Below are 17,771 nucleotides of genomic sequence, written 5' to 3'. Positions count from 1 at the left end.
AAAACCAGAATCAACTTTTGTTTATTTTTCAGTATTTCAAGCCCATTAAATATTTACTTTAGATTCTATGGTAATCTTTACAAAGGTAAGATATAATTTTTTAATAAGATTTTCAGTCTTTGAATTCCCACTTTCATTTTTACTGTGATAAAAATTATCCCTGGGAAAATCAAGTACCTCACTCACTTGAGGAATTACAACTCCGAAAGTGAAGTCAAACTGTAACAAATCTAACAACACAGATAACTCACTTTTGCGAACTTTGACTAGATTCAGAAGGCCTTCGTATTCTTGCCTCTGCAGATACCATTCTATTATCGATTTTGACATCTACGGGGGTGCTCAGGTGGGCGGATAATCTTTGCAAGTTGCGATTGTCGTCGTGGGATCTCAAGTTGAGGATGTCGTCTTCCCCAGAGCTTGCATCTAATCTTCCTACAGTATACGATGATTCTGCCGCAGTGTCGCCAATCTGCGCCACTTCCAGCTCGTGACCTGTCGAAATTCAGTGGATTATAACAGAGGAAACGGGCGGTACTTTTCAGAAAACATAACAATTAAGCAATATATGCAAAAAAAACGTACAGCATCCCTTGGCTAAACTGTACAACGTAAGAGAAAAGTGGCTGTAGTTTCCCTTACCGATGGACAAAATAGCTTTTCAAAATTTAAGTGTCGAATTTTTTAGTCGTGATGAACACAGCTCAGTCCATTAACTCCAAGCTCTGTGAAGCTCCCTAACTATATCTGCCTTCCTAGATTACAAAAAGTCTTTCCAACTCGAGAGAACTGGAAAATAAAATGACAGCAGTCTTGGATCATTCGAGTAAAGCCAATCATACCAACCTGTAAAGTGTGCCCTGAGCTGATAGAGGTACGTCATAACAGCTAATTTGTCAGGCACTGTCAGAATCACCATGTCCTGTGGTTCGATGAGGCGGGTCACCCCTAACCTTTCGCCAGCTTCGAAAGCTTTCTTACAGTTCCCCTTGACATCTTGCGGAGATAAGCTGTCATAATCTCTGTGGAAAAGAAGACAATGCATGAGACGTCTTATGGTCACAAATCAGAAGATATTCTCGCGTTTCATGCGGCAATCATCCAGAATAACGCGTTTTACATCTTATGCAACAAGTTTTATACCTTAACAAACATCGTGTGAATAATAATCTTAACATTGGAAAAGTACTGACTAAATGCACGGTGTATACATGACATTAACAAGAGAACAAATCAAAGTATACAGAAGAGATGTATAGATAAAAAGAATACTGAAAATGACAAACATTTTCTACAGGAATGTGAGCTGCAGAAGGTCCTAATACTGTACGTATGAGTGTATTAAAGTATACACATCATACACATGGTCCCATATACCTATAATAACTTTGAGTCAAAAAATATATATATATATATATATATATATATATATATATATATATATATATATATATATATATATAAAGACAGAAATTTCACTTCATATAAGGTTCACTATGCCTCTGAAATAACTTACACCCAAAGAGGGGGAGGATGAGAGGAGGATTGACAATTGATATGTGTACCTCCTGCCCAGGATTCGAACCTGGGCCTTTGGTTTAAATACAGTGATAGGCGGTCCACTTGACCAGTCAGCTAAGAGAGACATAAGCTGATAAGGACCGTTCTACATAGTCCTGTCGAATTCAGGTTCTGTACTTTTAATATTAAACCAAAAATTTATATATATATATATATATATATATATATATATATATATATATATATATATATATATATATATATATATATATATATATATATATGTGTGTGTGAGTGTGTATGTATGTGTGTGTGTATAGTATATGTACATTTTTATATATCATATATACATAAATACACATATATATAAAAGTTATGTATCTATAAAACGTACAGCGTAAATTACATGCCAATATACAACCTGTAAGCGAACAAATAAACCCACAAATAACACCATAATTACACTCTACGATACCAAACTATCTTCCCTTCTCAAAACGGAGGTTGAAACAAAAGGAAAAAAAAATAAATTGTAATAACCAAAGAAATGAGTAAAAATAGCCTGAATGGGGTCTCGCAATAAACGCCCTGTTGATCACCGACTTTGCAACGAAGGCCAATTCTTCTTTAAAAGATGGGAAAGTAATTTCAAGTTGAAATTGGATGCCCCTAAAGCTGTCCATTTGTCTGTTACGAGATACAAGTTTTAGCTGACCTTCCGCTGCTGAACTCTCTCTCTCTCTCTCTCTCTCTCTCTCTCTCTCTCTCTCTCTCTCTCTCTCTCTCTCTCTCTCTCTCTCTCTCTGCCATTACAGTACTATACCAAAAAATGTCACCCACATGCGATTAACCAAAGGCTTGGTTCAGTTCCTTTACTCTGCAAAAGTACTTGATGAATTCTCTTAATTTCAAGAACCATCTTCATTAAAATTTTATTTATACTTCTCTACTTTACTTTGAGCTACGAAGGTTGAGAAGTGCGAAAATATAATTCAATTTCTATAGGAAAAAATATGATTATTATTGATTAATTAATATAATCTGGCCTCGCAAAGTTTTCAGTGATCAGCGTCAAATGACAAAAAAAAAATTATACAAGCGCTAATAATGAAAAATATGGAGTTATTGAAGTCGATATATCAGGTGTTCATAAACGTAACTATGAAACAACAGCTGAGCACGGCATTCTGAAATTACACAACAGGATGTGCAACGATTTTATATAAGTCAGTGAAGGGGGAAAGGCGACCAACGCCTGTGGCTCTCGACTTAAAAATCTGCAACATACACTTTGAATGGCGTAAAATTAAACAGCTCTATGGTGCAAGATCTAAAGGAATATCTACAGAATATGAATTGAATTGAATATAGAATTTAGGCCAAAGGCCAAGCACTGGGACCTATGAGGTCATTCAGCGCTGCAACGGAAATTGTCAATAAAAGATCTGAAAGGTGCAACAGGAGGAAAACCTCGCAGTTGCACTATCAGTCAATTGTTAGGAGAGGGTGGAAAGTAAGACGTAAGAAAGAAGATATGAACGGAGGTACAGTAAAAGGAATGAAAGGAGTTGCAGGCGGGGACCGAAGGAACGCTGCAAAGTACTTTAAGTAACGCCTACAGTGCACCAGACGAGGTGCACTGACATCACTATCCCCCTAAGGGGAAAGTGCCACTGAGAAATTAAGACGTAAAACCTTGTTTTCCTCTCGCACTTTATGGACATCCCCCCTGGGGGATCGATCTCAACCATCACAGGTATATACAACATCAACGAAATTCGAAGCAAGAGGAAGACTCATTTCGAGAACCCGAAGAAGAGCGACGCTACAGCAATAAGCAATTACTTTTACCCTTTACAAACTGATGGGAGATTCGGCCACGGTTCTATGATAACCTTTACCGAAATGGCGATAACGTCATCAGCACGTTCATCTTGACGCTCTTGACCTTTTCAGAAGTTTCTCATTTCAGTCAAGTCATTAATGAATACAAATCGCAACAATAATCGCCTGAGTTAATCTAAATGCATTATTAAATTTTTAAAGAAGGACCAAAAATATTCAAAAATGGCCTGAGTTTATCTAAAAGCATTATAAAATTTTGAAAGGACCAAAAATATTAAAAAATCGCCGGAGTTAATCTATATGCATCATTAAATTTGGAAAAAGGACCAAAAATACTCAAAATTCGCCTGAGTTAATCTAAAAGCATCATCAAATTTTGAAAGAAGGACCAAAAATACTTCCAAATCACCTGAGTTAATCTAAATCCATCATCAAATTTTGAAAGAAGGACCAAAAATATTTTAAAAATCGCCTGAGTTAATCTAAATGCATCATCTAATTTTGAAAGAAGGACCAAAAATACTAAAAATCGCCTGAGTTAATCTAAATGCATCATCAAATTTTGAAAGAAGGACCAAAAATATGCAAAAATCGCCTGAGTTAATCTAAATGAATCATCAAATTTTGAAAGTTAATCTAAATGCATCATCTAATTTTGAAAGAAGGACCAAAAATACTAAAAAATCGCCTGAGTTAATCTAAATGCATCAGTAAATTTTTAAAGAAGGACCAAAAATATTCAAAATTCGCCTGAGTTCATCTAAATGCATTATCAAATTTTGAGAGATGGAGCAAAAATATTCAAAAATCGCCTGATTTAATCTATATGCATTATTAAACTTTGAAAAAAAGGACCTAAAATATTCAAGATAATAACTTACGAAAATAATGATAAAAATGAATTTTCTAAGCAGAATCTGTATGCTGTAAACAGTGCATATACACGACACGTTTAGTTTGAATTTAATTTTGTTTTTTTCCATAATCGTGCGCTTCACGTAGCATGAATCTGGAGCGTTCAAAATTCCTTAATCGATTCACTTTCAGACCTGACTACGACCCACTGCCGCTTGCCCCTGACTGCCAAGTTTGGTTGTAAGTTTCTCCACCACATCCTTTTTCTTTCATCCGGACTTGAAACCCCACTGAATGTATAAACAGACCCTAAGTGAAACAATCATACTGAAAAAAGACTGCAAGACTGCAATCAACTCTGCTTGCTTAACAAACAATAATTAACAGTCGGAGAGCATTTGCAAAAATACAAACAAAATGACAGACCAAACAGGCTTAACCAAAACCACCTACAAAGAGAACCAGGTGGCCTGTTAAAGACCAGCTAAAAGAGAGTAGACCTACTTGGAGGCATTTGCGTATCTGTCCCAAGATTGGGAAAATACGCCAAAGAACTTTGGGTTTATAGACCAACGAAACGACAGGAGGGTTTCTTTGAAAGATCGGCAATCATAAGAATCAAAGAAGACTGACATAGGGTGTGTATTTTTATTTGTCAAAATGACCTAACACATACTCACACGTGTGGATATATTTCAAAGACCTAGTAGGTACTTGCATCTGAGTGTGTCAAAATAGCAAGGCACTATAAAATGCCTGAGAATGCAAATGTGTCAAAAAGGACTTGTATCTGTTTGGATACATCAAAATGTGCACAAACATGAGTAGTGTTCACATGTGAATTGAATTATGTACACACATATCAATGTGTCAAAAGAGGAAGGTAAATACACGTGCCAAAGGGAACAAGGTACAAAAATATATGTACACGTCACGGGAAAAGTTACATACATCTGTACTGTACATGTGTCAAAAGGGCACAAGACTGCATGAATAGCAACAGATGTACATTCCTCTTACAACGCGTCTGTTTACATTAATCCTGCCATTTCCGAATCACGTCACGCATTAATCTGGTCTGGTTGTGCTGTGATACGCTTGACTTCCGTCGGACGACGATCGTCGAATGCTCAGGTGAGTTCAGATGGGGAAAGGGGACGCTTGTATCATTATTATTATTATTATTATTATTATTATTATTATTATTATTATTATTATTATTATTATTACAAACAAAAGGGAAACGTAGGCTAGCGGAAGTGGGCATCATGCCAAAGGCCTACCAGCGTTGTTATTCCTTTGTTTTTTTGTCAGTATACGGCCGATTAGCGCATGCGCAGAAAGACGACTCCATATATGAAAGGAGAGGATGTATCCCCGTACGAAGAAATACTCATATAAATAAACAAGGCATGCATGCCGTTAACAGCAACACAAGCTTCTACGGAGTGAAACCCTCATTTGTAAAAAAGAGAAACTGAACGATAAGTATAATTTGTCACAAAAAACGAAGCAATACAAATGAAAAGAAGTTGAATTGAAAATTGTAACGGAGATCCACTTTGTATTACAAAAAAAAAAAAAGACACGCCTATTAAATGCTGGAGAACGGGATTCAGAAAAGCATAGACGATAATTCACGCTTTAGAAAAAGGGCAATATTAAAGCAGAAAAGGGGGAATTCGCTAATTGCTTTGTGCACTTAGGAAAAATAAAGAAAAGAAATATCAACGAAATTCGGCAATAAACAAGAATAACCCTATTTACCCCCAGCCACACTAAACGACCAATATGCACCGGAATAACAATTGGAAAATTACGAGACCTAATATGGGGCGCGGGGAATTATTGTGAATAACAGCTAAGAGAGATTCGAAGACGCTGAGGGAAAGGTGCGGAAAAAATTAATAAATAAAAGAATAAATAAATAAATTAGATATTGACATTAGATGAAAAACAGTGGAAAATACGAAAAGTAATAACATTTTTTTTTTTTTTGAAGAATTCACATGTTCATTCAAAGATGAAGAAAATGTGAACAAAATTAAGCAAAAATAATATTTGTACAGGCATTAAGAAGCTGAAAAAAATATGTGGAAAAGAGACAAATAATATGATATATACTTTCAAAAATAAAATAATGGAGACATTTACATCACCTGGTGAAAAGGTGTGAAGAATAAGAGCAAAACACTGAACAAGAGATAAATGAAAAACTTCAATAACAAGTAAAATATGCGCCGAAGTTTCTTCGGCACAATCGAGTTTCCTGTACTGCTGCTATAGCGTATAATCAAGGCCACCGTAAATAGATCTACCTTTCGGTGGTCTCGGTATAATGCTGTGTGAGCCGCGACCCATGAAACTTTACCCACGGTCCGGTGGTGGCCTTTCCTATATCGTTGCCAGAAGCACGATTATGGCTAACCTTAACAAAACTACTGAGGCTAGAGGGCTGCAATTTGGTTTGTTTGGTGACTGGAGAGTGGAGGATCAACATACCAATTTGCAGCCCTCTAGCCTCAGTAGTTTTAAGATCTGAGGGCGGACAGAAAAAGTGCGGACGGACAGACAAAGCCGGCACAATAGTTTTCTTTTACAGAAAACTAAAAAGTACAAAAATCATGGTAACCAAAATGTCTAAAAGGCCCAAGCGAAAAGAACCCCCTGACAAAGCACCTCTCTCTCTCTCTCTCTCTCTCTCTCTCTCTCTCTCTCTCTCTCTCTCTCTCTCTCTCTCCGTGCTCCTACTGATTGTTAAATTTCCGTCCCCCGGCCGTTCCATGAATTGAATTGTTTTCGCGATAAGTTTTAATACTATTCCTTTTAAATATCACGACAGGTCCTGCTGGCGCTACTAGTCTCCGTCACCCGTTTCAATTTGGACAAAGTTAACGGCGCCATAAAACATCCATTTTCTTTAGAGCAAGTTCAAAAATTCGGCATCTTTTTCCCCTTTTTTTAAGGGGGGGGGGAGGAGGGCAACTCGATTCTTCTTTAGTTTGATGACATAAAATGGTCTCGATAAAATATACGTTAACATTTTAGCATCTTTTTTATCGTTTCTTATTTATTCTGCTGCAAAAAGGGCGATTGGATAAAAAAAATAATACGCTTAAAAATATGTATTTATTATACCTGTTCCTTCTTCATCTGTTCAATTAAAGGCTTGATAAAGACATACGTGCAAAAATACTCATTCACTATACTTGTTCCTTCTTTTTTGTTAAATTATGGGTCATTTGCTCAATTAAAGGCTTGATAAAGACATACGTGTAAAATATTCATTTATTATACTTGTTCCTTCTTTGTTAAATTAAAGGTCATTTGCTCAATTAAAGGCTTGATAAAGAACTGCGTTTAAAAATATGCATTCATTATACTTGTTCCTTCTTTATTTGTTAAATTGAAGGCTTGATAAAGAAGAAAATACGTTAAAACAAGCAGTTTTGCTTGCTTTTCACTTAGCTACAACTGCGTTTACAAAAACTTCCGTTAACAAACAAACATATTTTTAGTCGCTTCTGTAGCTTGCTCAAGAAGTGTTTCGATAAGACAAGCGTCAAAACTGAAATTGAAAAAAAAAAAATCAATCTCCCAGATAAATCGTTTTCACTACTCGCTTCCAATTCAAATTTAAATAACTTCTGATAAAAAATGTAATTAAACATGTCTTGTTCACTACAGTTTTTCCTCTCCTCAAAAAAGGTGCCTTACAAAAAGCACTACGTCTGGAATTTAAAATCACCAGATATTCAGATAAAAAAAAATTCGTGCTCTCAATTTATCTTTGTCACAGCACCGAGAAACGTATAATAAATTCTACTTCGGAATTTTTACTTTTCCACCTACCAAAAAAAAAACTCTTAGATTTCACGGACACAAACGCTTAATTTGTCTGTGAGGACCTTTTAGCCGAGCTTGGCTGGGAAAATCGTGCTTCTGTCAGGTTAAATGGAAGAAAAATATTTGGAAAAGTATACCGTTCTTTCCTTAAAATAAGTATTTTTTTCTTTTTTCTTTCTTTAATAGATTCAAACGCACATAAGCGTGTGTGCACACGCGAGCACACACACACACACACACACACACACACACACATATATATATATATATATATATATATATATATATATATATATATATATATATATATATATATATATATATATATATATATATATATATATATATATATATGAAGGAAACTGTTTGGAGCCTCGATGGCTCAGTCGGTAGAGCAGCAGACTCGGACTTCATACGAAGTCTGTGTCATGGGTTCAAATCCGCAGCCAACCGGTCAGAGCGGGCGGACACTTTGCTATCCATGTAGACTCCCCGGGATTATGTACGTAATCAACAGATAGGTTTGCTGAAAGCAAATGGGTGTTACAGACTAATACACACACAAACAAAGCCACTCCAACATCTTATAAAAACATAACAGACGCCTCACACGTCTCGAACTGTCGGCCTAGCCGCTCACGTCTCCTCGCTGCTGGGAGAAAGGGAGTTGGGGGTTTGGCACGACACATATACACATGTGCTACCGGGGTCAAAGCGATGTCAGGCAGGGCAGCCGATCGAGGCTACGGCCTACCCCAACGCCAAATCAAAGTCCTTCAAAAGGAGGCATCGTGCTTACCCCATATGAAAAATGGGAAAAAAGCACGTTAAACGAAGAAGAAGAAGATTGGAAGGAAACTGTTTGAAAAACTACAGTCTTTTTAAATAAGCCTTTTTTTTTTCTTAAGTAAATCCGAAAAACACACACACATATATATCGACGGGAAACTGTTTGAAAAAGTACAATATTTTTAAAAAAGTCTTTTTTTCCTTTCTTAAGTAAATCCAAAACACACACACACACACACACACACACACACACACACACACACACATATATATATATATATATATATATATATATATATATATATATATATATATATATATATATATATATATATATATATATATATATATATATATATATATATATATATATATATATATATATATTGAGGGCAACTGTTTGAAAAAGTACAATCTTTTTAAATAAGTTTTTTTCCTTTCTTAAGTAAATTCGAAAACACACACACACACACACACACATACACATATCACGAATGCCACTCTCCAGAGACACACGTTTTAAGGACAATACGTACATTTACAACAAAGTAATGTAGTAAATACAGCAAGGCATACATACAGTAGACTTTACAATACGACAGAGACAAACCTAAAACACAAATGGATAAACAATAAAATCATCCTTTAAGAAAAACTGTGGACGTGGCGCTATATCATCAAGGGCGAGAGAGAAAAATTTCCCCGAAATCCTCATGAATTAAATTTCACGAATGGAGGACTTTTCGGCATGTTGGCCCCGTCACTATTATGCGAGGACAACATATGTAGGTCATAAATTTCTCTCCCCCCACTTCAAACCCGGCCCCATCACAATCCTTGATGCCATCACTATAAATTAAGGCCGTCGTCTGGACTTCAAATGAGAGAGAGAGAGAGAGAGAGAGAGAGAGAGAGAGAGAGAGAGAGAGAGAGAGAGAGCCTTTTGAAAAACTCATAAAAAGTACCTGGAATAATCAGACTTTGAGTAAAAGTAAAGACAAGAGAGAGAGAGAGAGAGAGAGAGAGAGAGAGAGAGAGAGAGCAAAAAAGCCTTTTGAAAAAACTTATAAAAAAGTACCCGGAATAATCAGACTTTGAGAGAGAGAGAGAGAGAGAGAGAGAGAGAGAGAGAGAGAGAGAGAGAGAGAGAGAGAGAGAGAGAGAGAGAGAGAGAGAGAGAGAGCCTTTTAAAAAACTCACAAAAAACGTACCCGGAATAATCAAGATTAGAATAAAAGTAAAGAGAGAGAGAGAGAGAGAGAGAGAGAGAGAGATCTTATTTTGAAAATAGACAGATGTGAAACTCATGATCGATGAAAACTGAAATCAATAATCACGATCAGAGAGAGAGAGAGAGAGAGAGAGAGAGAGAGAGAGAGAGCTTACTTTTGAAAGTGAACAGAGGTGACTTTCTCGGTAAGCGATCAGGACTGAAAGTCGATAATCTGCATCATAAGATTAACAAATAAAAATATGGGGGGAAAGTTCCTCTTTGTCTTAAGGCTGATTCACATTGTAACATCACGTCACCGACACATCACGTCACGTCAAAGTGAGAATTTTTTACTGTAATCAAGGCACGGCTGATGGGACGGTGACGTGACGTGACGTGATGTGTCGGTGACGTGATGGTATAATGTGAATCAGCCTTTAAGGACAAGAGGATGTCTCTCTGTACGGACTAATTCGTACACAATAAAACCCAAGTAATAATTATAAATATCTTAATCATTTTCTATAAATACCTCGAAACTTTTTCGGAACCATTAATCTGTGCCTTTCAGAGAACAGAATGGAATGCAGAATTTAGGCCAAAGGCCATGCGCTGGGAACCTATGAGGTCATTCAGCGCTGAAAAGGAAATTGAGAATAAAAAGGTATGAAAGGTGTAACAGGAGGAGAACCTGGCAGTTGCACTACGAATCAACTGTTAGGAGAGGGTGGAAAGTAAGATGGAAGAAAGAGAATATGAAAGGAGGTACAGTAAAACGAATGAAAGGAGTTGTAGCTAGGGGGCGGAAGGGCATAGAACTTTAAGGAATGCCTTCGGTACACCGCATGAGATGCACTGTCGGCATTAACCCCCCTACGGAGAATTTGTAGAGTAAATATCTTAATGCTTTTCTAACCCACCCATTCATGCATATTAAACCCATAGAATAAATGTTACTGTTTTTCGCATCCGTCTATTCACGCTCAATAAAACTTACGGAGCAAATGCACCAGTCCAAATTTTATGAAGAAAAAAGAGCAAAAACCTCACGCCTTAAAAAAAGATATAGAGCTCTGCGCCCTAAGAAAATGAGACCGCCCTTTAAGCGCGCGCGGCCTGGCAAGAGAGCTTTAACTCGAGGGAGGCGTCGCGTGGGCTCCTGAAGAGACACCTGCATCCCGGCCCCTCCGTACTCACCAAAATCCTTCTCTGGAGGAGTAAAACTGCCAAAGCTCATAATGAGTGGCATGAGGGAAGGCATCTCGCCAGGAGTTACGGCGCCGGGAGCCGATAAAACGCCCGTAAGGCGTCTCCTCTTAAAAGCACCAACCACCACCGCCCGCGTCGCTATCCTCGAGATAAAAAAAAAAAAAAAAATTCGGTATCTTTTCACCCATACCGAGGAGGGATTCCTGGAGTCGCCGCACATACGCACATACACACACACACACACACACAAGCCACACGGCATAGCTTCTCATTCCATTGCAGTCACATCTTACGTGAAAAACATTGCTTTCTACGGCAACCTTATCCCCTGGCTTATTTTCGTAGACACGTTGTGGGATTACAGTGAATCAAAAAACAAAAAAAATAATTTTTTTTGGTGGGGAGCATGAGATTACAGTGGCTCAAAAAACAAAAAACAAAATTTTTTTGGAGGGGACATGAGATTACAGTGGCTCAAAAAATAAAAACTTTTTTTTTTTGGGGGGGGGCAACAACAAACTTGGCTATTTTACTGCGGTGCATAAAATGGAATCTAATCCTGGGAACTGTGGGGCTTCCAAAACGTTTACGGTTATGATTACCTTTTATGTTTTCAAAACGTTTATGGGCTCGGTTTATTCTATATGAAGTTATGTTATAAAAACGTTTACGGTTAGGGTTACCTTATATCAATTTATTTGGAGATGGAGCCTGCTACATATTTTGGGAAGGGAAATGAGGCCAACATTTTGAGATTGAAAACATTCGTCCAACGAAAAACTCTAATAATTCATTATGTATATTTAAAAAACAATTTTCTAAAAATCTAAACTAACAAACGTTCAAAAAATAAAACAATCCGTAAAGAGCATTTCCCCCTTTTTTTTAAGAATTGAAGACAAAGAAAATATAAACGATTATCCTTCATTCGTGCACTCAATCACATCAAAAGATGGGAATCTGTCGTCCAAAAAATTCTCAAGAATATAAGAGAGACCCTTTGGAACGTTACATGACACTAAGAAAATATATGATTTTTAAAACACAAAGTAAGACCTGATCTTCCTCCCTTCCTTCGTTTTCTACAATTAAAATAGCCAAGAGCAGTGAATGAGCAAACTTATTTTCTTAATTTCATGATGATGGGCATCACAAGAGGAGAAAAAAAAATCCCATTAAAGAAATCATATGTTCTAAAATTTCACACATTCGCCTTAGTTTACCTTTCTAATTTAGAACGTTACCTGTATTAAATTAAAATAGCTACATTACAATAAAAAGGGCTAACTATAATACTTCCATAACATTAACTGATAATGTATCAAGTTTTAGTTTTCTGTAAAAGAAAACTATTGAGATGGCTTTGTCTGTCCGTCCGCACCTTTTCTGTCCACCCTCAGATCTTAAAAACTACTGAGGCTAGAGGGCTGCACATTGGTATGTTGTTCCTTCACCCTCCAATCATCAGACATATCAAATTGCAGCCCTCTAACCTCAGTAGTTCTTATTTTATTTAAGTTTATAGTTTGCCATAATGGTCCGTCTGGCAACGATATAAGACAGACCACCACCGGGCCGTGGATAAAGTTTCATGGGCCGCGGCTCATACAGCATTATACCGAGACCACCGAAAGATATATCTACTTTCGGTGACTTTGATTATACGCTGCACAGAAAACTCGACTGCGCCGAAGTTTCTTCGGCGCACTATTTACTTGTTTCTTTTATGTTATCGCTTTCAAAATTTTTTTCATAAATTTCACCAGCATATATAACCGATAATAATATGACCCGATATTTTCTCACGAGCCTTAAGTTACAATGGACCTTGAAAGATTAGGTCGGTATGCGATGACCCGGAAGCAAATTCCTGAGGTGTATGCTAATATTGTACCAGCCCCGGTTTTTTTTTTGCCATGCCCCTAGGTTAGGTTGGGTAGGTTTGGTTAGGTTACATTAATGACAGGCAGGTAATTTGGGTGTGGGACACATGATGAGATTATTTACAAGAAAATTCTATGGTTAGTTTTTAAGATATGGCGTCCCGCTTTCTTTCAGCGAAAGATCCCCGTGGCGCTCGGTTACATCCCGGGAAAAAGAAAGCGACCCGGAAAAGAACAACGCTGCAGGAAACGAAGCGAGTTAAAGCAAGTCTCTTTCGATGAGAGGAAACCCAATCTGGAGCTGAAAGCCGAGAAGGGAGAGCTAAGAATTCCGCCGAAATGAGAGACCACCTGAACGCGGCCGAGCATTGAAAAATGGCGGAGTCAGGGCCAGTCTCGCTGAAGAGTCGTTGTGGTTCCCTGGAGAGCCATTATGAGCTGTTTAGAAGAGTTAGTGAAGCCCTTTCTTGAAGGAAGCATTCCGACGCCTTTCGCAAAGAAGAAGCGTCTGAACCTTCAATTATTTACTTCCATTTGCAGCAACGAAGTTTTGATATATACTATCAAATAAGAGCACAAATATATCCTATGGGAAAAAAACACGTTATGGGCACGGCACACTTTATTATTATTATTATTATTATTATTATTATTATTATTATTATTATTATTCGGAAGATAAACCCCTGTTCATATGGAACAGACCCACAGGGGCCACTGACTTGAAATTCATGCTTCCGAAGAATATGGTGCTCATTAAAAGAAGTTACACAAGATAATAGAGTTGCATAGAGAAGAGATTAGCTATTGGAAAAATATAAGTAAGGTAAATCCATAAATCAACTGACAAATAGATACACATTTACATATATTAAAAAAATACAGGGATAATATTTTTAGGGTAGTAATGCATTGCAACGTTGCTTGAAAATAAATTAACCAATGAGAATACTGAAAAACATACAGAGACTCAACACTTCACTTATTAACTCACTACAACCTCAATGTGGCCCACTGCTAATCGCACACAACCACTGAAAAGTCCTTACAACCCTGACAAAGTCCTTACGACCCTTACAAAGTCCTTACGACCCTTACAAAGTCATTACAACAATTGGAAAGTCCTTATAACCCTAAAAAAGTCCTTAAAACCCTTAAATCCATAACAAAGTCCTTACAAAGTCATTGCAACCACTGCAAAGTTCTTATAACCCTAAAAAAGCCCTTACAACCCTTAAAAAGTCCTTACAACTCTGACAAAGCCCTTACTACCCTTAAAAAGTCATTACAACCACTGCAAAGTCCTTACAACCCTTGCAAAGTCCTTACAACCCTCACAACGTTCTTACAACCATTCCAAAGTCCTTACAACGCTTGCAATATCCTAACAACCCTTGGAAAATTCTTACAATCCTGACAAATTTCTTACAACCCTTAGAAAACTCTTACAAAAGTCTTTATATCACTTACAAAGTCCTTACAACCCTTGGAAAGTCCTTACAACCATTAAAACGTCCATATAACACTTACAAAGTCTTTAAAACAAATATAAAGCCCTTACAACCCCTGCAAAGTCCTTACAATATTTACAAACCCTTACGACCCTTTGGAAAGTCCTTACAGCCCTTAAGAAGTCCTTACAAACCTTGTAGTTCTTACATCCCTAGAAAAATTCTAACAACCTTAAATGTCCTTACAACCTTTACAAACTCCTTCCAAACCTGATAACGTATTTATTACAACCCTTGCAAAATCCCTTACAACCCTTAACCCTTGCAAAGTCACTTACAACCCTTAGAGTCCTTACAAACCTTGAAAATTTCTTACAACCCTTAAAAAGCCTGTTGCAAGCCCTTACAAGCCTTATAAAGTCCTTGCAACCCTTGCAAGCCTTTAGGAGGCCTTGATGCAAGCTTCAGTAACGTCTACAGGAACGCTGCTCCCTGTACTCACATGAGGTCAGGCCTGAAATGATGGAGGATGGCGCAGAAGGCGAGGCCATTTCTCCAGGAGGTGGTCATGTTGGTGATCTTGACCCCGCGGTAACCTCGCGTGACCGTCTGGCACCAGGACAGCAGGTCCTGCCCCGGGGTGCAGCCACCTCCCACACCTCCTCCTCCAGTTTCTCTGCCTTCTATTAACGCTATACCTCCTCCTCCTCCTCCTCCACCGCCTCCCACAGGTTCACCGCCTCCTTTCGAGGGACCCATCTGAAAAAAAGGAAAATATAATTATACTTTATGTATTTCATACAGTTCATGTGTAATATCCGAACATTCTTTAGCATTTCCAGAAAGTAAACTCAGTTAAAAGCCATGGTTACAGTACTAATATTAGTCGATAAATACAGTTTTCCTGTGTTCATTTTGTTTTTATACTCTCTAAAATTCATACTATAAATGTCAAGACGCACATGATATATAATAAATAAATAAATAAATAAATAAATAAATATATATATATAAACATATACACACATATATAAAATATAAATATATATAATATATATATATATATATATATATATATATATATATATATATATATATATATATATATATATATATATATAATATACATAATTTGTATTTAGGAAAAACACGGATTTCAAATAACGGAGAAAGTTAAGACCCTTTTAACCTTAAGTTATCCACCTTTTAACGCTTAGAAACAAGGAGAACTTCCAGATATTAAGGATGCAGGAAATTCAAGACTTTCAAAGTGGGAGTAAGAGAGATCATTCTTCCACGAAAAGCGAGACGAAGAGAAAAAGAAGAGCTCTCTCTCTCTCTCTCTCTCTCTCTCTCTCTCTCTCTCTCTCTCTCTCTCTCTCTCCCAAATAATATCATTTAGGGATATCCAACATGCATACCTAAAAGATATACACCAGATCTATAAATTCTTTGGAAATCTGTTGCATTCAGTTTCACAGGATAAAAAGTTGCGTTTAAGGCAAAAACGTCTTTGGCTGATAGGGAAACTGATTAAACAAAATACAGTGAACATCAACGTCTTGAAACGACGAAGAGCAAACAAACTTGAAAATGTTTAGAAACGTAGCTCTACTGCAATATGCATGTGTATAAAAACATGCGCAAAAGAAACACACATCCATGTATACTTTACACGCCCACACACACATACATACATACATACATACATACATACATACATATATATATATATATATTTGTGTGTATGTATATATTTATATATATATATATATATATATATATATATATATATATATATATATATATATATATATATATATATATATATATATATATATATATATATATATATATATATATATATATATAATTTACGAACATACATGGGTATATTTGCTGCGTACATGTCTGAGAGGGAAGTTCCTGTAAGTGGAACAACGGTGAGACAAAAACAGCTTAAAAATTCATGCCAGCCTCAAAGTTCCCCCCAAAAAGAATAAAAGAATAGGAAACGAGAATCTCCCGAGAGAGAGAGAGAGAGAGAGAGAGAGAGAGAGAGAGAGAGAGAGAGAGAGAGAGAGAGGGTGGGTGTGTCAGTATCAGGTAGGTACGTAGGTGTGCGCCAGCAAACAATGCACCAGAAGAGGAAGTGAACGAGAGAATGCTCAAAGATTGGACCATTTGTCCTTGTTTGAGGCTGTCGGAGAAGGGAGGGGAGGGGGGGGTGGGGGAGGGGGTGGGGGGCATGGATTGCTGCTGCGGAGGGGCGGGGGGGAGGGGTCCAGAGATTGAATGTCTCTAGAGATACATTCTCGCCCGTTTAAGTCTCTCTCTCTCTCTCTCTCTCTCTCTCTCTCTCTCTCTCTCTCTCTCTCTCTCTCTCTCAAAGGTATATTTTACAGATCGTTAACTCTCTCTCTCTCTCTCTCTCTCTCTCTCTCTCTGAAGTATATTTTACAAAAAGAGATTCTCTCTCTCTCTCTCTCTCTCTCTCTCTCTCTCTCTCTCTCAAAGGTCTCTCTCTCAAAGATATTTAACAGATCGTTAACTCTCTCTCTCTCTCTCTCTCTCTGAAGTATATTTTACAAAAAGAGATTCTCTCTCTCTCTCTCTCTCTCTCTCTCTCTCTCTCTCTCTCTCTCTTTCTCAAAGGTATATTTTACAAAAAGAGAATCGTAAACTCTCTCTCTCTGAAAGGGAGAGGAATATTTCACACAGAAGGAATCGTAAACATACTTTTATCTTAAAGTTAACTGATATATTATAGTTAATGTCATTAAACGAAGCCAAAAGTTAAATGGTAATATTTGCAAGTTATCTCATCTAAACTAATTACATCTTCACAAAGCACCTTTATCAAATTATTAAGCAAAATAAACATTCAAGACAGGAACCCTTTAATTAGTAAATAAAAAGTCATTATTCATTATAAAATTAAGCAAAAAAAACTTCCCAGATAGAAATCCTCTATTTAATAAATAAAAAAAATCATCCTAGATTAACAAGTGATTATTAAAGAAAGAAAAGTCATCCCGAATCAACATCTAATTAATCAAAATTAAAGACATCCTATATCGAAATTCTATAATTATCCAGTAATGAAAACGAAAGAATTCTAAGAAAATGTACGATAAATCTAACGCAAACAATGAAAGA

The 17,771-nt window shown here is 36.9% G+C and overlaps 1 protein-coding gene across 22 annotated transcripts in view; it reads right to left on the bottom strand.

The window, feature by feature from the left end:
• Ehbp1 (Eps15 homology domain containing protein-binding protein 1) overlaps positions 1-17,771 on the bottom strand; it is a 745,592-nt gene that overhangs the window by 223,759 nt on the left and 504,062 nt on the right. For all 22 annotated transcript variants that reach the window (XM_067116677.1, XM_067116685.1, XM_067116673.1 and 19 more), the window contains 3 exons: positions 15,115-15,371; positions 847-1,022; positions 252-495 (listed from right to left, as the gene is read on the bottom strand). In XM_067116677.1, coding sequence (XP_066972778.1) covers positions 252-495; positions 847-1,022; positions 15,115-15,371 — 677 coding nt within the window. The remainder of the gene's footprint in view (positions 1-251; positions 496-846; positions 1,023-15,114; positions 15,372-17,771) is intronic.

The sequence above is a fragment of the Macrobrachium rosenbergii genome, chromosome 14, assembly GCF_040412425.1.
Source record: "Macrobrachium rosenbergii isolate ZJJX-2024 chromosome 14, ASM4041242v1, whole genome shotgun sequence".
NCBI lineage: Eukaryota > Metazoa > Arthropoda > Malacostraca > Decapoda > Palaemonidae > Macrobrachium > Macrobrachium rosenbergii.
Note: the sequence above shows the minus strand (reverse complement) of the source record. Positions and strands in the feature narration are given on the sequence as shown.